The sequence below is a fragment of the Uloborus diversus genome, chromosome 6, assembly GCF_026930045.1.
Source record: "Uloborus diversus isolate 005 chromosome 6, Udiv.v.3.1, whole genome shotgun sequence".
Classification (NCBI taxonomy): domain Eukaryota; kingdom Metazoa; phylum Arthropoda; class Arachnida; order Araneae; family Uloboridae; genus Uloborus; species Uloborus diversus.
In genome coordinates this window covers 86,031,291-86,056,302 of record NC_072736.1, presented here as the reverse complement: position 1 = coordinate 86,056,302, position 25,012 = coordinate 86,031,291, and the positions used below count along the sequence as shown (strand labels likewise).

Below are 25,012 nucleotides of genomic sequence, written 5' to 3'. Positions count from 1 at the left end.
ATACCAAGTACCAATAGTAGAAGAAACTCTTCTCTGTTGGCTGGCAAAGAAACTGGCAAGAGAAGGTACCCGAAGCCCTTGCTGTTATACAGCACGATTTAGAAAAACTCTTTAATGAAAGCTTACCCAAAGGCTCACTCAGCTTCTGACGCTTTTTGAGCAATCACGATTGCTTATTGCTTTCATTTGACTGTTTTTGGAGTCCTATCATTTTATTTTCCCACCGCCACCCTCCGCACCATCACCGTCGACCGGGTCCTCACGATGCTGCACCTACAGCTAAAGCCGTCTCCAGGTTGCATCCATATCCTACACACACGCGCATACAAACACAACTATACACACACACGCACACATACACACACAAACACATTATTGACCTATCGTTAAACACACAAACACCTACACAGCCATATACAAACACATGCACACACAAACACATACACACAACTACCCACACACTCATGCCTGCACACAGACACATATGCCTACACACACATACACATACTCCGCCCCCCACGCACACACATTCATACACACAACTATCCACACACTTATGCCAGCACACAGACACAAACACACATGCCTACACACACATACACATACCCCCTACACACAAGCACACATACCCTCAAACACAAACACACACGCCTACATACACACTCGTGATTGCTAAAAACATAATTTGGATTCAAGATGTCAAAATTCAAATTAATTTAAAAAAATTTTTTTTTTCTTTTTCGGGCAGGGGGGGGAGGGGCGGATACAGAAAACCATTTTAGGGGGAGGGTCATGTTAAAGAAGGACTCCCCCCCCCCCTCCGAACGAACCTACGGTTTTAAGTACGAAAACTTTCTGAAACTGTTTGGGGATCAATAAAAAGCAAAAATTGGTCACGAATAAGGCACCTAATTGGGGATATATGTAGCTAATTAATTTCATAAGCAATGAAACGAAGTAATAGTTCAAACATTTACTTTCAAAAATAATTAATGAATTGAAAAGATACTATAATCGTTTACACTTTATACATTTAATGTTTGAAACACAATGTGAACGGATACTGTTGTCAACGGTTTAGGGAGGGTCATGACCCCAATGACCCTCCCCGTGTATCCGCCACTGGTGGGGGGGGGGCATTTTCGACGTGGAGGGATGGGGTTCTAAGTATCATTTTTAAAGGAGTTATAAATATAGGTGCCCAAAACGCATTTTTAAGCTAACTTTGGACACTTAAAGAGGGTTCATGACCCCCATGTCCCCCCTCTGGCTCCGCACCTGAGATTACCTAGTGCTTGAACTTAGCACACGTTTCACTCAATACTCCAAAAACGTTCACTAGCGTTCCTAAAGCCTTGGTTTCCTAGGTGCGAACACGCTGATCGTCAGCGTCGCGCCTCGCCGAGGCGAAAACTTGATTCTTCTGCGCATGCGCAACCGAGCTAAATGGACGTCGTGAATGGAAACGCCGAAATCCACTTGCCTTTGATTTCAGCGTCACGGCGAGGAGCGGCGTCGAAGATCGGCGATTCGCTTCTAGGAAACCAGGACTTTAGCGTAATAACTGCTTCCATTGTGCGTCAACGTTACGTGAATGACTGACTGCCCACTAAACTGTTTCAATTTGAAACGCCACACGAAACTCGAAGTTTGTGCTTCGAGTTGAATCTTCCGGACTATCCTTCGAATCCTCCACTACACGACCGCTACTGAGCGAAAGAAGAACATCAAAAGGCAATGAAAATTGCCCCTCCAAAGCATTAAAAGAGTGCCTTTGGAGATAAAACTCAGTCCGACCGAGCCGCTTGCCACAAGAAGCGAACCCAGCAATCACGACAGCCCGTCTCACTATCTGATGGCATGGATGTAGCACGCAAAGGGTTTTTACATTATCGTCCTTATTATTAGCAGCATTAGCGGAGGCAATGGCTTCAGGCACCTGTTGGATTAGCATAATAGATAGGATTTAGACACGCGCGTGATTTATATTCCTGCACGCTCTTTGTCGTTGCCGAGTTGGGAAATTGCAATGACACGAGGTGGATTGTGCTTGATCATTCTTATTTTGGGTTGTCCATTCCGGCCTGGTGGCGGATTTTCGAGCTAATTTTCCATATCGATGCTTTTGATAATCTTTAAGTAGAGTCATTACCAATGTCGCTGTAAAACGATTGCATTGTTTTGGGGCATAAGAGGGGTTGATAAAGCAAGACTCTATTAGCAAGGGTAAATTACGATATTCAGCGGTACTAACTTGGAGCCAATCCAGTTAACTTTACGCCACTTCAAATATTTTAGTATACTTGACTTTAAGAAAAAAATAACTACAAAGCCCAATACTGCACTCTTAAGACTAAGAAATAAGCAATATATTTTTATTTCGCAAAAATAAAAGATCGCAGTATTATACGTGTAGCTCACTGCACCATTCGAATTATAATGTTTTTTTAAAAGCAGATTTTAATAACGGCTCAGCTTTTATTCACGCGATTGATAACACTCGACGTTAAATCCCGGTTATCACAAATTTGCCATTTCAACTGCGCTTGCGCACGGACTTAGCTGATTTCGAAACTCTAACTCAAACTAATGAAAAACATTTAAATTTGTTAATATGAGATGAGAACAGATAAAAATTAGAAATTACAAAGCTTTCTTTGATTTAGTTTTTACGCCTCGGTAAAGATTGAGTTTTGCGTCTTAATTATTAATGGATACGGAGTTTGATTTTTCTATCAAACAAAGGTCTTTTTCAGGGCCAAATTTTTAACCTCAAAAGAGTGTACTCGATCTGTAGCATCACTTCCAATACAAAGCCGAACCCTCAACCTAAATACAAATGTATAATATTAAGCTGTTTACGTCTAACGTAAAATATCCGTAAAAGACGGATATTTGTCATATTCAGATCATTTTTGAATTACATAACGTGTTTTACGTTTACGTTAAATAAATATTTCCAAACCAATAAATATTGAAGTGTCATTTTTCTCTTTTCTTTATAAAGATTATCAGTTATTCATATCCATAATTTCATATAATGTATCCCGAAATTGCTGTGAAAATACTCTAATCGCATTCATTAATTTGTTGGGACTCTAGCACAGCCTAAATATAAACAAGCAACACGAAATCTTAAAACAGAAAGCCCAAAAGGCCAATTCCGTGCGCAAGCGCAGTTGAAATGGCAAATTTGTGATAACCGGGATTTAACGTCGAGTATTGATAACCGAATTCATTGTTGGCCGACAAGGAAATAAAACGCAATGATTTAAAATTTTTATCTGTTGCAAGTTTATATTTAATCTTTATACATAAAGGTCTAAGCTCTGTCCGGATGTCCGGGGTAAACGTCAAAACTACTCTAGGGATTTTAACCATTTTTTCACCATATATAGCTACATAATCGGGGAACAACTTAGGCTATAATTTGTTCCTTAAAAACTTAGTTTTCAAAAGTTATGGTGGAAAGCAGCAAATTTCTGTAATTTCCCCCATTGAATGATTAAATATAAAATCCATTGTTAGGAAAATTCGTTGCCTAACAACAGCAATATTAAAACTAATCGTAATGTAAATTTCTAATCAAGGCCTCTCTGGAGCAAGCATGACAATTATAGCTTTCTTAAGAGTTGCATCCTTATCTTTATACATAAAGGTCTTATCTCTGTCCGGATGTCCGGGGTAAACGTCAAAACTACTCTATGGATTTTAACCATTTTTTCACCATAGAAAGCTACATTATCCGGGAACAACTTAGGCTACAATTTGTTCCTTAAAAACTTAGTTTTCAAAAGTTATGGTGGAAAGCAGCAAATTTCTGTAATTTCCCCATTGAATGATTAAATATAAAATCCATTGTTAGGAAAATTCGTTGCCTAACAACAGCAATATTAAAACTAATCGTAATGTAAATTTCTAATCAAGGCCTCTCTGGAGCAAGCATGACAATTATAGCTTTCTTAGGAGTTGCATCCTTATCTTTATACATAAAGGTCTAATCTCTGTCCGGACGTCCGGGGTAAACGTCAAAACTACTCTAGGGATTTTAACCATTTTTTCACCATAGATAGCTACATAATCGGGGAACAACTTAGGCTATAATTTGTTCCTTAAAAACTTAGTTTTCAAAAGTTATGGTGGAAAGCAGCAAATTTCTGTAATTTCCCCATTGAATGATTAAATATAAAATCCATTGTTAGGAAAATTCGTTGCCTAACAACAGCAATATTAAAACTAATCGTAATGTAAATTTCTAATCAAGGCCTCTCTGGAGCAAGCATGACAATTATAGCTTTCTTAGGAGTTGCATCCTTATCTTTATACATAAAGGTCTAATCTCTGTCCGGATGTCCGGGGTAAACGTCAAAACTACTCTAGAGATTTTAACCATTTTTTCACCATAGAAAGCTACATTATCAGGGAACAACTTAGGCTATAATTTGTTCCTTAAAAACTTAGTTTTCAAAAGTTATGGTGGAAAGCAGCAAATTTCTGTAATTTCCTCATTGAATGATTAAATATAAAATCCATTGTTAGGAAAATTCGTTGCCTAACAACAGCAATATTAAAACTAATCGTAATGTAAATTTCTAATCAAGGCCTCTCTGGAGCAAGCATGACAATTATAGCTTTCTTAGGAGTTGCATCCTTATCTTTATACATAAAGGTCTAATCTCTGTCCGGACGTCCGGGGTAAACGTCAAAACTACTCTAGGGATTTTAACCATTTTTTCACCATAGATAGCTACATAATCGGGGAACAACTTAGGCTATAATTTGTTCCTTAAAAACTTAGTTTTCAAAAGTTATGGTGGAAAGCAGCAAATTTCTGTAATTTCCCCATTGAATGATTAAATATAAAATCCATTGTTAGGAAAATTCGTTGCCTAACAACAGCAATATTAAAACTAATCGTAATGTAAATTTCTAATCAAGGCCTCTCTGAAGCAAGCATGACATTTATAGCTTTCTTAGGAGTTGCATCCTTATCTTTATACATAAAGGGCTAATCTCTGGCCGGATGTCCGGGGTAAACGTCAAAACTACTCTAGGGATTTTAACCGTTTTTTCACCATAGATAGTTACATCACCATATGTAGAGTAAAGAAATATACAGAGAGAGGCCCCGTCTATGGTAAAAAGGAGATGAAATTGAAGCCGGAATTGTGGGGTACAGCGGTGCAATGATTAGCGGGGTTATGATAACGTGATTGCTTCGCGGGTATATTTTTCACCAATCTCACAAAGAGACCGTATAAAGTAGCTGGCGGATTGGTTTGCATTTTAATTCATGTATTAATGCAATTTCAAAAACGTGCTCCATAAACTTGCAGCAATATCTAAGTTTAAATTAACAACCAATTGAGATTCAGTAATGGAATGTTTGGAATCAAGATGTATCATAAAATACTTAGCAAGAAGCTAAGGATCTTTGGATACAGTGGTGCAACTTCCGGCTTCAATTTCTTAGTATAGCAGGGTCTCTCTATGTAATTTCTTTACTCTATGTGATTAAACATAAAAGCCATTGTTACAAAAATTCGTAGCCTAATAACAGCAATATTAAAAGTTTTCATAATGAAAATTTTGAATCAAGGCTTCTTCGGAGCAAACATGAGTTTAAAGTCATTTAAACATTTGGAAACTCTACTTTTCGCACCCTGATTGTAGGAGAGCTTTAGTTCAGAGTTAAAGCTTATAGTAGAGAGCTTTTTTTTTCTTTTGTGTGTGTGTGTGTGTACTATTTAATTAAATGAAGCACGCGCACGGTTTTTTTAGTGATCTTTATTTACGTTAGTTCATATTTTGGTAATTCTTCAAAATTTTAATATGCTTAAATTTGTGCTTTCGCTTCTAAATGAATATTCGCTGGTTCTTTACACTTATTGCTATTTTACTTTTATGGGTAAGGAAGAAGCTCGATTTTTAATCACGTCAAAGCGGTGTGTTTTGAGTTCTTTCAGTTAAAACAGAAAACGAAAGAAAGTAGCAATTGTTTCTTACAATTATTACTGACCCAGGCAACGCCGGGTACATTTGCTAGTAGCAAATAAAATACTTGACATTGATTTTTAATAATGCAAGGCTTTTAAAAGGATGTTCAATTTTCCCTCTTAATTCTACCATAGCGACTCAGTCGGTTTTTTTTTTTTTTTTTTTAAATATAATTTTTAATTTTATCGTTGCTTGTTATCTTGAAAAGTTCTCATTTAATTCTTTGAAAGGTTGCCATCGCAATCTTGCCTACGAGAAAAAAGGAGATTGAATTTAAAAGAAAGGAGTTCAAGTTCTTCTTCTTATTACTTTCTTAATTTGCACGTACAGTAGAACCCCACGAATTCGGATCCCGTTAGTCCGTATCTCCGGATCGATCGATTTTTTTTTTTTTTGGTTTTAATTTGAGGAGCGATCGTCAAATTTCCATAACATTAACTTATTTAACCCTCTCACGGGCAAGACCGTGTTATGTCGTTGACTGAGTTCCCTTTTCTTGGCAATGCAACTTTTGAATCAATTTTTCCCCCTCGATTACTTTGTTATTATAAAGATTATAGACTTTATAATAACAAAGCAAACATGTTTACTGTTTATGTGTAATTCTATGTGTTTCATATAAAGGTGATTTTCAGTAAGTAGTATGTTTTATTTTATTTATTTATTTATTTTTTCTTTCTCAGAATAATCCGGATTTTCGATATTCCGGACTGAGTCGGATCCCAATTAATCCGAATTATCGAGGTTCTACTGTATTTGTATTTACTTCAATAATATTACTCCCCCCCCCCCCTCCATACAGTTCTTACTTTAAACTAACAGTGTCTACAACAACTTTGTTGGTTCAAAATTCCCACTAAAAAGAGATCGGCATGTTTCCCTTCCACAATCTCTGTAAATCTGTTTTTCCAACTTGCCTTCGTGGTATAGGAAGAGTCGCTCTCCAGACGCATTTCCCTCTTCAATGCTATTTGTACATCTTTTAATGGATAATTGATGGGTTAAGCATATTTGAGTTGTAACGAAGCTGGTTATTTATTTTTTCCTTCAAAACGAGACATTTAACCATGTTAGGGAACTGCATGCATAGCTGTCAACATTGAGAAGGGAGACTTATGCATAAAATTACCATGGTAATTTGGGAGAATTACCATGAATAAATTTAACGACAAAAACTTGAATTTAAAAGGGAATTTTAAAATATAGTAGAGATTATTTAAATTAAGCCTGTATAGGCCCCGAAATTCGGCGTTCGAAAATTTGGCAGAATTCTAAAATCGGAAGTTGAAATTACAATGGTGTTGTTTCCTTCAGTCAATAGTACTTTTTTGTCACTGATATTGATAGAATAAGCAAAAAATAAATAAATAAATAAATAAAATAAAATAAATAAATAAGTAACATGGACTCAGAAAATACTTTTATTTTCCCAACAGTTATTTTTTAATTAATTTTTTAAAATGTCCGATTCTTCAAACAAGGCGTGGTCTTTATGACGTCACAAATGATGCACTATGGCTTAGAGCCGCTATATAGATAGGTAGACGCATCAGCTTAAGTTTAGCGATTTTGGATCGGATTTTTCATTGTTGCACTGCTAGGGTTACCACAGCAAAGTTTCAGATTTCGCCAAATTTTCCGAAAATAAAATTTTATTTAATAAACAATTCACATGCCGCTAATAATTGTTCACAGTGAACAATCGCCAAACACGATAATTTGCCAGAAAAGATAACCACTCAACCACGCGCTCCGATTCAAAATGTCTAATCTTAAGCTGATACGTCGGCTCGTATATATATATAGGGGCCTTACTACGGCGCATCTTTTTACCTCATTTCCACGTTATGATAATCAAGAAGCGAATTACAATTGCGCTCTACGCTTGGTATCAACCATATCGTTGCCGATACACGTTAGTAAAGATGCGAATTAAATATTTTGGACTGTGAATGGCAACACTGAATGGCATTTCATCATTTGTGATGTCATCGGCACAAGTGCTAAACGATAAAAGAGCACCGATTTAAGTAATTTTTTAAAAATATTGAATTAAAAAAAATGTTTAAAAAATGGTCAGATTCTATGTTTTTTAACATGCTCTTTCGGAAAAAAATACTTTTAAAATTTTGGAAACAACCCCATTATTACTTTTTTGAAGTTAAAAAAAATAATAGCTTTTAGGTTTAAATAAAGTTAAAAAAAAAAACAGCTATAAGTTTGTTTTCTCTTACTGTAATAATAAACATTCAGGTAAAAAATTAGGAAATTCAAAGAAAAATTTTACCGAATTTTTTGGGAAATACAAATTTAAAAGGCGGAAAATAAAATACACATCCATCAAAAATGACCGTTCGTTTTTGCAATAGTTACAGTTTTACGGTAGGTACTTTTCTTGTAATTCTAATCATTGAAAGACCTTTTTAGGATAATTTTGTTGTTTTGATGAAAAGGGGGACATTTACTACATTAGAAGGTTCGGGAGAAGGTATCAAATGCGGCAGTCTCCCGAGCAAATCGGGCACCTATGTGCATGCGTATTTAGGAAATTATTTTTTTACAGTTAGTGTTTGTTACAGAAAAGAAGAGATATTAACACTTAAAGAGAATAAACATAGCATTGCTATTTTTAGCGCGTTAATTTGTTAAAGATCAAACAATGCGTGCTGATCCTTATGTATACAGGGTGTTCCGTTTGAACCTGCAAGATCTTTCTTTTCGCAACCGTTAGTCCTAGATGTATACTTCCAGTTGCAAGATGTTCAAAATCAGATGCAGGGTTAAGGTATTGAAAGTTTCAAATGAAAATAAAAATGAGTCAAAAAATACGAAATTGAACTTTTCAATGGCCCCATGTCCTCTAACTTATATTTAGGGAAATAATCTTAACCCTGCATCTGATAAGTTAAATTTCGTATTTTTTGACTCATTTTTATTTTTGCTTCAAACTTTCAATATCTTAACTCTGCATTTGATTTTGAACATTTTTGCAAATGGAAGTATATATTTAGGACTAACGGTTGCAAAATAAAGGTCTTAATGGAACAACCTGTATAATAGCGAATTATCGAGTAACGCTCCTGACGTCACCAACAACGATGGCATAATAATTTGACAATATTTTTTGGCAATATTTGACATGACAGGGAAAAGCTTTATTTTGACAATGAAAAGGATGAACTGGATCCGGTAACTTAACTGTTTTACTGGTAAGACTGTCATTTTAAGATAATGAAGAAACGAAAAGGTGGTCAACAATGAACTCTATCTAGTGGAGTTTTAGGGTTTATCCACTGGAGTTAGGGTTAAAATTTCCTTTCCACTGTCAAAAAATATCTCCTAACAGGAAATTTGCTTCGTTTTAATGTAGAAGAAATTTTCACCCGTAATACTTTGACGGGTGATTTTCTAGTTTTAAAAAAGAATGAAATTCTTGGAAGGATTTCATAAAATTTACCTTTACAATTAGCATTGTATCAAGATCTGCAATTTGCAACAGTGCACTTTCGGTAGTCCACAAATTATTCGTAAGCGGAAATATAGTCCGACCGCCAGTATAGTAAGCGGAAATATAGTGGCACCAGCCAATCATTTCAAAAACTATTCACTTACTTAAAATAGGTAGAGAAAGAAGAAAGGAGATGTGCTATATGTAGGAGTTTAGCAACATTTTGGCGGTATGAATGTATTTTTTACTAAGTTTTTAAAAAGAGGGAATACGACACAAAACGAGTTTCGCTGTTCAGTCTGTAAAAAAGCAAAGTGGAGGGTGAATGAAGAGCGTTATAGCGCTGACGGTAACTGCGTAATAAAGCTCGAGATTTGTCCATTGCTACCGATACCTGATTCGATCAAAAAGGATTAAATTCTGAATTGGGAAAACGGTAGAGTTATTGGCTCACATACAGTTAGATACTAAAAAAATGTCAGTGCAGCACTTTTAAGAAGTGTCAAAAACATATCAAGGAATTCGCGTCGTTGTTTGATTGTTTAGTGGTTTGTGATTTCTTGGCGTGAAAAAAAAAGTCAATTTCTTAAGAAAACGTTAAGACTAAAGATTTTTTCACATAACACTTTAAAAAGAACGTAATTTGTTATTAAAATCTTATGAAATATATAGATGAGAGTTCTAATAAGCTGATTTGAGGTATAACGAAATAACTTTTTCGGGTCATTAATTTTGAAATAAACTCTACTTCAAATCCGTAGTAATTACATTGAGTCAAAGTCTCGCATACATTAAATAAATAGTGCAGATTTTGCGAATGACTGTACATACCTTCGCATTTCACTCCAACCTTTCCAGTGCCCCAAATATAATCTCGACCTGTGCAAAAAGAAAGAAACAATTAATCATGTGTCCTCACAAATTGACAATACATTAAATTAAATTAAGATCAGTACAGCGACGATGCCGCCCCTCTAGCTGTTGCGCCCCTGGCGAGAGCCACTACCCCCAACCTACGTAGTACACCACTGTATCGCACCAAATTTTGCGGTTTGCGCTAAAAAATTAGCCACAAAAAATGAAGCTAACTTAATGTTATCTCGTCAATATCTCACTAAGCACACAGAAATTCATGCTAACTGTTGGCTAAGCAGAGAAAAGAGCTTCACAAGTAAAGCTTCAAAAGTATTATAATTTTGAATCAAAATTGAATAAATAACAAATTTAGTAAGATTGTGACAAATTAAAAACATAAAAACAGCATCTACTTATAAATTTTGCAGAACAAATAATAATATTTTTGCTTCTTTTTATGCTTAAACTTAGATAAACGCTCGATGAAATTTTCCCACTTTTTGTAAAAATAAAAGCGTTTTCAGTATGCTTCGTTCCTACGGGAAAACGAAAGGATATTTAAGGTCATTAAAGTATGTATTATCTCTGTGAAAGTGAATGAAGTGTTAGAAAGCTTCTACGCTAGTTGAAAGATGCCCACTTGAAAATCAGTTAGCAATTAAGTTACTTAAAAATAAATAGAAACAAAATGTCACATCATTACAATAATTTAGAGGACAAATTTAGCACGCATTTGGGCCTTAATGGACTGGTTGCGTCACTCTTAGGATCGAGTGTCCAACCGCTTTCATCCAAGGTCACTCAATCAAGAATGAAAGTAGAAATTAAAAAGACAAGGTGCATTCATGGGGAAGGACAAACCAGAAATTTCAAGAGAGGAGAAACTGAAGCGGTGGTGTACGTGGCGAAGGCGGATCTGAGGGCGCAGCACATAGTTGTTAGAAGCGTAAAGGGGGAAAAAAATATGAAGAAGATGGGGGATTGGTTTATTTAATACTGTCCACCAAAGTATTTTGAAGACACGATGGCAAGTAAATTTTTTGTTGCGAGATACTTGAGAAGTTGAGTACAAAAAAGATGTAAAACACAGATTACAATCTAAACTCAAACTTAGAGCCCTCCAAAATTAAAATATAATTCAAACAAGAGGGCATTTTGAGCAAAAACATAAACAGGGATCTGATAGGATGCTTTCTTTTCTTTACTTTTTTTTTTTGCAACTGTCCCTTCAATCTCTATAGTGTTTTCGTCGTAAATTCCTTTAGCGAATCTCCCTTTTATAAATACACATATGAGAATATATTAAATTAAAAATTAATTTGAATTTTGATATGTGGAATTCAAATTATGTTTTTCGCAATCACGAGTGTGTTTGTGTCTGTGTGCAGGCATGAATGTATGAGCGTGTGTGTGTGTGTGTGTGTGTGCGCAGCGCATGTGTGTGTATTTGTGCGTGTGTAGCTGTGTGTGTGTGTATGCGCGTGTGTGTAAGATATAGACGCAACTAGGAGATGATTTTCGCTAGAGGAGCAGCATCGTGAGGCCGATCGAGTGCGGTGCTGCAGAGGCAGGCGGGGGGGGGGGGATAAAATGAAAGACGCCAAAAACAGTCAAATGAAAACAATAATCAATGTGATTGCTCAATAAATCGTTTTGTGAGAATACTTTTAAAATTCGGTCTGCAAGGCGTGATGCTTCAGATTTTTTAACCCTAGAACTACAAACCGGGGTAGACATCAACCTCAGTTAAAATGGGTTTTCAGCACTTTTAGCCATTCAAATGCTGTTTTCGCCAACTATATATTGATAAAATTAAATTTGCTCTTCACTAGTCTCTTCAGAATGAATTAAAAAAAAAAAAGCATGTGGTTACAAGTCAAATTACTCGCTTTCAGACAGGGTTCATACTCTATTTGGATGAAAAAATTCCATGACTTTTCCAAGACTTTTTCATGACTTCAATAAAAATTTTCATGACCTTGTTACAGCATTATTTAATATCTAACAGGAATAGCACTATTTAATATCTAACTTGCCAATTTTTAGAAATGAGCATTAGCGAAACATGACTGCCACTACTTCATTGAAGCACTTACTCGTAATGGGAAAAAAATATCAGTGTACACTTAAAAAACTAAACTATTTTTATTTGTCTTCATCATATAACTTTAAGTAAAGTAAAATTGCAGTAAATGGAATATAATGATGCGTAAATGTCTAATATATATATATATTTTTTAATAAACAGGCAAAATGATAACCAATGGGACAAAGGTTAATGAGTCCACTAAGTTTCAATATATTTGCTTCAAAAGTTGTTTTTTAGTGTCAACAATGGCATTTAATCATCCACATAACTTCACAGTATTTTCATTTTTTAAAGTAAAGCCACATAGTTTATTTTTTTGTGTTTCTAAACCAGGTAATTATATAAAAAACCCATTCAGTAGTGAATAAATCTTCCGATTCAAAAGTACTTGTTTTGCTTACTTATTTGCACATTTTCAAATGCATATAAATTAACAAGTTCAGAAATTTCAACACATAATGTGTGATTCCCGACATTGAACGTAGCAGTGGGCCGCATGGATTAGTTTCGGGGGCCGTATGTTGGGCACTACTGTTTTAGAATTCCGAGTATTAGAATTCCCCTTTTTCTGTATTTTATCACCTGACTAAAGATCATTATTTTCTAAAACCTTCAACAAATTAAAATAAACTCTGATAAATTTTATGCTAAAGTTATTACGAGTGATGGAAAATAACTCGGATGCAAATGAATTGCGTTTTTAGAGTGGGCGTGCCAAACCAAGAACTTGCAAGTTTGCTACTACAGAATGTAAAACATAAAAAGTGTTGAAAATAATAATTAATTCAAAATGAGTGATGCCCAAGCAGTAAAATCACATCGCTAAAAAAAGCGAGTGGTTGCGACAGGAGTGGATGCAATGAGATTTCAAAATTCAGATCTGATTTTTGGATCGTTCCATTTTTGACTTTTAATAACTTTTATGTGCTATACTATCAAATCACTTAAGATTTCTAACGCTCTTTTAGTTACTGTTACTTTCTCTTTGTCAAGGACATTTTTTCATGACTTGAAATAAATTTCCATGACTTTGAATGAAAATTTCAATTTTCCATGACTTTTCCAGGTCTGAAATTGGCTTTTTTTCCCATGACTTTCCAGGATTTCCATGACTCGTACGAACCCTGTAGAACGATTTTACGAGCAAATATCCCACGGGCTAAATATGCACCCCGGTTTGTAGCGTACAGATTAAAAAAAAAGGGTTGTAGTTCTGGGGTTAACTATATGCAAAATGTATAACGGCTGTAGTTGGGCAGTGTAATTAATAGATGACGTAACACTTGAAAGGTAGGATTATTCAGGGTGTGGCAGCAATAACTCCCACATCTCAAATGTGAATTACAAAAAACCTATTGAAAAATGAATTTGTACGCTTTAATAACAATGAACAATGATTAGCCACTTATGTTACATACACTGAATCGCTTCGTCTTGAAAATGAAATCGTCCGAACGCCCACCTTCCTATCCTTTGCATTCATGAAGCCTATCTCATTTGTTCAGCATTCACTGCCCGGACAATTCGGGTGGTACTGCTGCAATTTCTTGACATATGGCAATATGAGTTCTTGTAACGTCTCGCCTTACGTTGGTAAAATGTACCCTTCAAATATCCACAGAGAAAAAAAAATCGCAAGGAGCGAGATCAAAGAAACGTGCGGCCATGAAATACCCCCTCGCAATGAGATCAGGTGTCCAAGAAAAAATTGAGACATTGTGGTTCAGCAGCAGCACACGCATACGTAAAGCAACATGTTTTGGGTGCGGATTAGTCATTCAATCATAGACCGGTACAGGGTCATGCACAGAAATTTTCGAGCCCGACTTTTATGGGCCCTCCTTCATATCGTTTACCCCTATGTCCCTATGTATATTTCAACCCTCAATATAAAAATCTTGGGCCCCCCCTCCCCCCCCCCCCCCGAGCACAACCCTTGACCTGTAGGGGACTGTTTTTCGACCAGTGCCGGAAATTTTGTTTGTTGACGCAGCCCGACAAATGAAAGTGTCCTTCGTCATTTGACAGTAATGTGGCTCTATTACGAGAATATAGAAATGTAAATTCCATCCAGTGACTTAACGTGAAATATTCATTGGGCGGGAGGGGGGGATGGAAGTTTTAGAAATCAAAGGCTGAAAAGCAGTTTTAGGCCCAGCGCTTGCATTCGCGTTCAAACATTTAATTTTGATTTTCTTGGGAGGGGAGGTTATGACGTCCCTATGTCTCCCTTTGCTAAGCCACTGATTACACCCCATGGCAGTAATTAAAATAGTAGACGTAGACCATACATTACTCAAGACCATGACAATGACTAACACCACCCATCAGAGAAACTGAGGTGGCAAATGCGAAAGTTACTTTCTGACGCACCCTATCTACTGCGACCCATATTCATCCAGGCGCCCAGAAAATCATCCGAAAATCTTTAATTTTCCCAAAAGTACCGAATTCCTGCGAAATAAAAAGAGTATTTGAAATCTAGCTTACAAAAAAAAAGAAAAAAAAATAATTTGAATTCTGAAATTTTGAATTCAAATTATGTTTTTCGCAATCACGAACTGCAACAGGACCCTACTCATCGGAGTTATTGTTTCTAGAAACGGCTCCTGCCCCCCTCCCACCCCCCAAGCCTGCCTCTCTTCCTGGGCGGTTACGTGTGCATAGTTGTGTGTGTAAGTGTGTAGGCTTGTGCGTGTGCGTAGACCTGTGTGTATGTACGTAGGCGTGTGTGAGTATATGTGTGTAAAATCATGTGTGTGAGTGTGCGTGTGGGTAGGACATGGACGCCTCCGACCAAGAGAAGCGGATAGCTCAACACCGGAGCAGCCGCGCCGCCTGCAGAGGACGGTGGTGCTGCAGACGCACCTGGTCCAAGCTGAAAAAGGAACCAGACGCCAAAGGCGGTCAAGTGAGGACAATAAGCAATCGTGATTGCTCAAAAAAAAATCGGACAGCTTTTTTTAGGCTGGAAGCAGTGTTACATAGGGCGTTCCAAAAAAAAAAAAAAAAAGTCGTTTTTTTTTAAGTCGCACACCCTCTTGCATTTTTGCTTTTAGGTCAAAATAATTGTAAAATAAGTTTCATACCATTTGAACAACGGCCTGTAAGTGTAAAACAGCGCTAAGTAGTAAGTCAAATAAAAAAATAAAATTAAAAATAAATAAATAAATAAATAAACTTTTTTTTGGAAGTTCAAGATTTTATGTTGATAAAACGTTGCCCCTACAGCCCCACAAAAATAGTTATCAAAATTCAAAAAATAATGATAATAATATTTACGCGTCCAGCAAGAGGCCAAAAATTTAGAATTTTCTTCAAAAAATTAATTTTTTCGATTTATCTTTTAAAAATTACATATACATTTAAATACGATATCAAGCTCAAAAAATTTTTCAAACACATTTTCAAATCAACATTTGCAATTGAATAATAAAAAAATAATATATTTAAAATGAAAAATGGAACTTAAAATTGAAAAAAAAAAAAAAAATCCATATTAGAGAATTAAATATTGCAAGAGAGCAAAAAATTTTATTTAACGCTAATCATCGACTTTCCTGTTTATAATTTTCAGCTTGATAACTTCTTAAAATGTACCTTACGTTTTAAAAAATATATGGGACAAAATAATTTTTTAAAAATATAGACCTCCTGCTGGACATTTAATTTTTTTTTTTTTTTTATTTGGATAAATATTTTTGTGGTACATATGGGGCTATAGGGGCTACGTTTTATCAACATGAAATTTCGAACTTTCAGGCGCAAGTCGGCCCGGGTTGCCGTTGTTCAAGTTGTATGAAACTTTTTTTGCAATTGTTTTGACCTAAAAGGAAAAATATAAGAGGGTGTGCGATTTGAAAAATCGACTTACTTTTTTTTTTTTTTTTTTTGATGCCCTAGTGTTAGGTCCGAAATTTTTGCATCGCTGCTATGCCCTGCGAAGCACCTTCTGACAAAAGTTCAAAATCTTCACCGGGCACCTTGATAATCGACCTTCGTATATTTTTCGCAATCCCTTTACAGGTATGCTACTGACGTGATACCGGCGGCCATTTACCCCCAACGATTCAAAACTAAAAATATGCACCTTCATACCTTCTCTTGGTGCGATTCCAAGCCCGTGGAAGATAGGGAATACCTCACCTGCTGCGAAGATACCTTCTCAGATCTAGATTTATTGGCAAAGTATCCAAATTCACATCTCGTGCACAAAGGAATCAACCTGTTCTTTTGCCAGTGCATGTGCAAGAAGCTCTGGCGAGACCCCCCCCCCCCCCTTAGAAAAGTAGTGTCGTAATTGATGGGGTCGTAAGAACACTCCTGAATGTCATCGCGTAGATGAATTAAGACATTTTTATTTCCCGCGATATGCTGTACAAGACATTATTCAGTCTTAACTCTAATCCAACCTCAAATTTATTTTCATTCCTTCACAAAATTGCCTTCATCAATCATCTCGTTTTTGTCTTTCAGTAATTTTGCTTTTCTCAACTTTTTTCACATCGAATTTACGCTTTCAGTTTAGCGCCATATCATGCAAATCTAAACCATATGCGCCAATATAAGAGGGGGGGGGGGGGTCAAGTGGGGGCTCAAGCCCCCCTTTTTGAAATTAGAACTTTCTTGCTTTTAGTACTTTTTTCTTTGTTAAAATGTGAAAACATTTCTTCTTCAGCCATTAATGAATAAGTTATCAGAAATGTCAAAATTTAATAACTCTAATATGTACTGAAATCGGTATCTATGGGGAAAATATCCTTTTAAATCATGAGGAAAATATCTGTGCCCCTCCCCCTTACAATTTTGCATATGGGCGCCCATAGTCTCCACCCATCGTCCACTTTCCATTGTTTACCATTATTATGCTTCCGTTTATTTTTGTTAAAATCTGCAATTTAATGATCAAGATTTTTTATGAACGCTTGATCTAAAAGGTCGGAATTTATTATTATGGTGTTGCTTTGATAATGGGGTAGTTTCCGAAATTTTAAAAGCATTTTTTTTTCTGAAAGAGCATGTTTAAAAACATAGGATTTGACCATTTTTAAAACAATTTGACAAAGTTTTTTCTTAATTATTTTAATAGGTTAAATTTTCTTTCTTCCGCTTCTGCACATGACATCACAAATGATGAAATGTCATTCACTGATGCCATTATAGCAGAGCGCAATATTTAATTAGCATCTTTACTCACATGCACTGGCAACGATATGATTGATAGCACACGTAGAATGCAATATTTAATTCCTTCTGAATTATCATAATTCGAAAACGCGGTAGACAGCAAGCGTAAGCATTCAGCGCGCCAGTGGAGATGCGCCAATCTAAGATAAAGTGAAGGATTCTCTTAAATTATAAGGTACATCATGAACAATTCCAGTAAACCTTCTTAACTCTTCAGAAGGGTTAATTTGAAATTCAACTGCTACGTTAAGAATGCCATTCAGGGTCGAAAATATCATGATGTTTTCGAAATTATCAAAAATATCTGATATTTTGATATATATCGGATATTTTGATACAAAGTAAAACTCCTCCTAACGGACACCCCTCTTATGAGGACAATTTTTAATTCCCTGATTCCAAGGCAAATACCATTATTACCTGCGGACACCTCTGTTTTGCGAACAAATTTTTTTGTCCCGTTAGTGTCCGTATTAGAGGGGTTTCACTGTATAACCGATCTTTTCAATTAGCACAAACTCAAGTCTAAAAATAGTAAATGCATCCTCAAATCACTCTTTATTATCTTATATTATAATTACAATATGTAGACTTAAAAAAAAATATGGTTTCTTTCATTATTTACATCTAATATTTTGTTTTGCATTTCTATCAATTTTAATGGAGTTAATTTAGCAATAGCTGTTTTACTCATTTTCCTTCTGTTAAATACTTTTACACATTTATATGATTCATCAGAAACAAATGATATGCATTAGTCAGCGCAGTCATAAAACATTTTCTTCTTTACTGAGCAATGTTTGACTTTGAATTAGGCACTTTTAATATGAATTAAAATTGTTACATTGCTAATAATTTTATGGATACAAGATACGAGTAATAAAGGAATACTGTACTACTTAGCTATATTATTGATGTATTAATACACCATAAAAATATAGTACAAAACTTTCTGGATATTTTTAATAATAAATGAACAATATTACTATGATTAATGTATTTTTTTTATTGAAAATACCGTAATTGAAAAAATAAATGTAGATCGAAAATATCAAAACATCATGATATTTTCAAAATAAATATCGGATATATATCGTCATATATATCGACTGATATATATCGGCGAACCCTGATGCCATTAGGCTTAACACGTTAGTTACCGTCAGACATCCATCAATGGTGACTGTCACTGAACAGTCCGTTCTGCCCACGTCAGTTACCGGTGACTAAAACTAAACTTTCCGTTCAAGCCGTGTATTTCATCGGTGACAGACAGTATAGAGCGCGATATGAAACCAAAAAAAAAAAATTGTTAGTAATTTTAGGATTGTTATCACTGATGTACTTAAATATTACATAATTATCAAAAAGTTTGATGAATTTTCTCGAAACAGTAAGAATAAAAAAAAAGAAAGAAAGGATGCCCTTCAATACATTCGCACTGAACAAGTGGTTTGACCGGGATTTCCTTATAAACACGCGTGAAAAGTATTAATGACGATAGTTCTAGTTAAGGATTTCCTTTAACTATTAGGAGGAACGTGAATATAATTCGAAAACTGTATAACCAGGAACATGTGATGGATCCATTTTAATGATTAGAAGAAATTTTATGCGAGATTTGCTCTTAACGACAATTATTCAATTATGAAAATTGTGAAGGATCAACTTAGGCGGATTTGAGAAGTATACCAAAAGAAAGTTAATTTAAATACGTTTTTTAAAACTTCCATTTTGGCATGAAATTTTACAAATGCTCCGCTTAGTCAATCTTGGAAGATTTTTACTTTTTCGAACCTGAAAATGTTTTAAATTGAAGGTGCCGGGGCAAAAATGTGACAAGTCACAAGGCGTAACTTTTCAATCAAAATTTTTGTTTCTCATCTTAAACTGAAATAAACATGACAACTAATTATGTCATTTGGAGATAAACATATCTGGTTTTAGTATTGCAGAATATAGAATGTATAATACCTTTGAAAAATTGTACAAATATTTTTAAAAGTTGGAAGATGGCCTACTGAAACATTCACATCATAAGGCATATCACATTCTCTCTCTCTCTCTCGCCCCGAGCCCTTCAATTCTTCTCCATCAATCATGAGCAATTTTGTGAGCTTAGTGACCTCAGTTTTTGTCAAGGATTCCCTAGAGGAGAGCTATTGTCCAACCACGGATTGTATGAAACTTTCAAACGTCCAGACAAGATGAATCTATCTGAATGAGGGGAAAAGTAAAACTTTGATGCCGGTATTCTGCTCATTTGAATGAGACTCTGCTTCTGCAAAGGCTGGCATCACTAAAAAATAATAGATTCGTCCCTTTTCGGCTGTAAAACGGATGTTTGTCTTTCCATACAATCCGTAGTCAGACAGTATGGTCCATTTGACTGCTCAAAGGAAGTTTTGTGTAAGATTCGTCCGTTATGATGATTAAGAATTTTATAAAGGCTCAACTTTGGTGATTTAGAGAAAAATCACTAGACGGTAGATTTAACTATCTACCGTCTTTAATGCTTTTACTTTAACAGACCAGAAAATTTATAAAGGTCAGTCGAGGGAACAGTACGATTCCCTCGACTTTATTTTTTAGATTTCTTTTTTAAACTAACTTATTTTATTATTCCCCCCCCCCCCTCCCTCGAGCCTGATAATCTTTAACTCCTTTCTGGTTAAAAGTCGGGCGAAAACTTTCTTATCATTCTGGAAGAAGTCCATCAAAAAGTACTGCCAGATCAAACTTCAGAGGGAAATGCTTCATTTTTGTGGCTAAACATTTCACTTCACTCGAATTGCTCCCCTCCTCCACTTCCAGGTAAAAGTTATTGGGGAGCTTAAAAATATCTCTTAAAGAGATATTTTAAGCGCTTTAATGATCGAGAGGAGAGAGAAAGAGACATTCGTCTCTTCCTGGCAATAGAAAGATGGGGCGATAGGAAATGAGATGGTATAATCAGAGGGGAGACCTAATGCAGCGGAGGGATCAACTTACTAGGATTACATAAACGCCGAACAAAGTCAGCCAGGGGTGCAACGAAGTGGCGATCAACCTCCAAGAACCTTTGGTACTAAGCAGTGCTGTAGTCAGGGTCGATCCTAGCAGGTGTGCAGCGTGTGCACCGCACAAGGGCGGCGAAACCAGGGGCGGCCGCAGGCCGCATCATATAGTTCTTTTAATCAAGAATTTCTCACACGATAACTTATAATAAGTCGAATAAATATGCTAAATTTTAAAAAAATTTCAATTATCAAAGTAAGTGCCAATTTCCCGACAGCACAGCATAGTTTAAGAAAAATAGCATGTTAAGGAACATTGTGTTGGTTCATTGTTCATTATCTACTCTTTACACACATGCTTTCACTTGGTTGTAAAATTTGTGACAGAACTGGTAATCAGGCATGGAAACAGGGCAGGGGAAATGAGGGAAATGGCCCCCTCCAGAAGCGTGAAAGGGTGCCTTCTAAAAGGAGCACCGAGGTCGGCCATTAAATGTTTACCCCCCCCCCCCCAAGCTTTTATAGACTATAGATATAGTTTTATTTTATATATATAAAAAAGCTATACTTCTTAGATACTCTCGCAAGCGTTTCAAACAACAAATTCTGTGTTCAACAATCGGGGAGGCGTGGAGTGACAGTGGAAAATTACAACTCCCCTGAGAGTTAAACATATACGAATAACGAACAAAAATTTTGTAATTTTCTCCCTCTGCAGCAAATTTTTCTAATTAAAATCACGGAAGAACTGCTCGGTTTCAAATCTGGTAGGAGGACAGGGCTCTTGACCCGGGTAGTAAATTTAAATGTGGCTCCAAAACAAAGATTTAAAAGGATGCCAGGACCTCCTTGACAAGATTAAAGAAGGCCCAAAATTGCGTTTTTAGGACTTGAATTTCGGAAAATTTCGCTGGTTGAGCAACCGACCTTAAGGACCCAATTAAGTCTCTGGTTCACCTCTTCCAGCTTAACTTAATAAAACATAGCCTAAAAATGTTGGCTCCAAAATCCAAAACGTGCTCAATTAGCGTCTTTAAAGAGGCCCTTAATCGCACCCCTTCTCACTTCACGTATTGAAAAACGAACTAAAATTGCGTTTTTCAAACTATCAGTTTGAAGAACTTTCGGGGAAGGACCATGGATTCCCCTTTTTTACAACGCAATCACTTTACTTCTAAGTTTCGTATTTGGACAGTTTCGTGGAGCCACAGAACCCTTCCTGCCGAAACTAGCCAGAAATTGACTTCAGTTTCAAAAAACAGTTCGTGAGGGCACACTGAACCCCCGCCCGCTCTTTGTCCCATCGTTATCAAACAATGCTTAAAATACGATTTTGGGACTTCAATTTTTAAAAAATTCCGGAGAACTGCCTTGTTTATGTAACTTTTCACAGAGCTAGGGCATACCCATCAATCGTCGACGTGAGGTGAACAAAAGTCTATAGTTGTATTTTTCAGATATTAATACCGAAAAATATCCGAAAGATCCGCCGAAGTTTCCCATTTTCGTTAACGTCATCACCTAAAATAGTATTAAATTGTGCTATTAGAAATAGCCGCTTCGGAGCCCCAAAACCCTTCCTTCCCAAAAATAGCCTGAAATGGATTCTAGTTCCGAAAAATATTTCGATTAGGAATATTTTCACGTTTCCCCTTATCGTTTTCAAATATAGTCAAAAGTAGGTTTTTGAAACAATAGTCCCGAGAAATTACCGAAGGAAAGCCGCATGATCCCCTTACCGTCACCAAAGACAGCCTAAATTTGAGTTTTAAACTTCAATTTCGAAAACTTTTGATGAGAGACGATTGAATCTCCCTCCCTTTAGAAACATCAACAAAGATGGCCCAAATTGCGTGTTTAAAACTCCAGTTTCGGAAAATTTTCGAGAAGAGTGCCGAACCTTAAAAAGCTACGGTTAAAAAAAATAGTTTCAAATTGATTTCAATTTTGAAAGAATTTTAGGAAAGAACTCCAGCTTGAATTAGTACTTTCCCTGAAATCTCGAAAAAGTTCCTAAAATTGCGATATTTGGGGTCAATTTCGAAAATTTCTCCATGCACCTTGAATATATCCGACTCTTTAGTCATTGCAAACAAACACAACCAAAGATTAACTAAAACAATTTTTCATACGCCAATTTCGTTAATTTTCTGGAATAAATGCCCCCCCCCCCCGGCTTCCTCTCCTCCGTCCTTCTTCTGATGTCACCGAAAACAGGCCATAAAATGGTATAGACAGACTAGTCAATTTTGTTATATCTATTACTTTGTTCAAAGATACAAATTGCACCTAAGGAGTTTCTTCCTATAAAACTTGTCTTCCTTTTTATAAATTCATCGTTCGTCTTCTTTTTTTTTTTTTTTTTTTGTTATTTGAATCAAAATTTGACATAGAAATTTGAAGACATATTTATATGGACGTTAAAGATTAGTCAAAATATGCAAATTTCTCTTTGAGGGGCGGCACATTAGGGCTTTGCACACGGGCGGCCGACACCCCAGGATCGGTCTTGGCTGTAGTTGGAAAAAAAAATAGTTGGGGACACTCATCTTGGGGTGTGGTGGGACTCACCAAAAGAAAAGGTGGTTTCAATCCAATTTAAATTACATTTGCATTATTTTCACAATAATCAACCAAATATTTCGGGGGACAGCGTCCCTCTGTGCTCTCCATCCAACTGCATCAAAGACTCTAAGCCACATTGATATCGCCAATCCTAGCTACGTATTTTAACACATTGCTCACATTGCTCATAAGTAAGGCCCCTATATCTTTATAGAGGCTCTACACATAAGGACTGTTACGTATGTGGGTTACCTGGTCATAACCTATTCGGGAAGTGAAAAAAAAATTTCAACAGGGACAAAAACGTATTTTCGCGTAAGCAGAGCCGGAAAAAGCATCCTCTTCCCCACTTTTGGCAAGCATTTTCAAATTTGATCAACCCTGAAAATCGTTCAAACAAATTCAGCAATATTACTAAAAAATCATTTGTAAATAACGCAAAGTAGTTTTCTTAATTCTTTATACTGCGACTCACGTAAAAAAGTTGTCGCTTGCATGGTATTCGTTAAGAACATTGCGAAGAAACTTTTGAACAAGAGAAACTTTTTTTTTCTTAAGAGTACTAATTAAACTAGAAATAAAATTAATTGAGAATTTGTCTGTTGTTATTAACCTTACAAAATCAATTTTCAGCGTAATGTAATACAGTAAAACCTGTAAAGTTGACCACCCTTGTAAGTTGACCACCTGTCTATGTTGACCGCTTTTGTCAGGAACGGAATTAGCCCTATCTCATATAATGAAGGAAAACCTCTGTAACTTGACCACCTCTCTATCTTGACCACCTGTCTATCTAGACCACTAACGTACGCCAAATTTGGTCTGGAATATTGTAAAAACCCCTTTGTAAGTTGACCACTTGGTTTATTTTTTTAAACTTTCTTCAGCATATTATTTTATATTATTATTTATTTATTTATAATAATAATAAAATAGTATATATATTTTTTGATAGCTTTCAAAGAATGTTTTTAATGCTTTGATGACAGACTAGCATTTTACTAACTAAACAGCAGCATAAGGCTTATTCTACTCTTTATACTCCAAACTTGTTTTTCATTTGTTGTTCTATTCGAGATTGCTTTTTGTACTCTGTTCAATGAAAATAGGTGTCAGTAGAAAAGTTCAAAGTCTTTTCTTTCAGTTGCAATATGTTATGGCAACACAGGAATTCTGCTAAAAAGAGCAGGCCCAGATCTATACATTTCGGGTCCCCTGCAACAAAATATGTAGGGCCCCTCCCTAGTGGCCAGCAGTGTCAATTTATAAAGCTAATAAGCCTTAGTGCTAGTTTTTTTTTTTCTTCAATTTCTAGGGCTGTTAGCTCCTTTAAGGACGCGGGCTCCTCACACTGCGGGTAAGCAGATCTGGGCCTGGTAATGAGTAAAGTTACATGTTTATGGCGCAAGGGATTAAGAGATAGAACATTTTAATTTTGCCTTTATGAACTGGGAGAGTCGAGCTTGCTGCTTTTTGTGCTATAAGTTTTATATAAAAAGGCTTCAAAAAGAAAGTTAGTGGAACTTGAGATTAATAAAAAGTATGAAATATTAAAAATAATTGAAAATGGAGAAAGTCAGAGAAAATAATGGAATTTCTAAAACTCCAGTGTCTAATATAGTTAAAAACAAGGGAAAAATAACAAAAGTATTTGAATAGTATTTTTAATTATTGTTTCACTTTCAATAATGTTAAACAATGAAAGTGGAGTTGAACAGAAAGAGTAAGGGTGAACTCCTCAAAAAAAAAAAAAAAAAAAAAAAAAAAAAAAAAAAAAAAAAAAAAAAATGAATACATGGTGCAAGAAATGACAAAAAAAAAAAAAAAAAAAATCATTACCGCCCTTTATAAGTTGACCACCTGTCTAAAGTGACC

At 35.7% G+C, this 25,012-nt stretch overlaps 1 protein-coding gene across 1 annotated transcript in view; it reads right to left on the bottom strand.

Annotated features, from left to right (window-relative positions):
• Positions 1–25,012, bottom strand: part of LOC129224851 (phosphatidylinositol 3-kinase regulatory subunit alpha-like) — a 133,220-nt gene that overhangs the window by 99,734 nt on the left and 8,474 nt on the right. Inside the window, exon 2 of the mRNA XM_054859397.1 lies at positions 10,277–10,324. Within this exon, the coding sequence (XP_054715372.1) occupies positions 10,277–10,324 (48 nt within the window). The remainder of the gene's footprint in view (positions 1–10,276; positions 10,325–25,012) is intronic.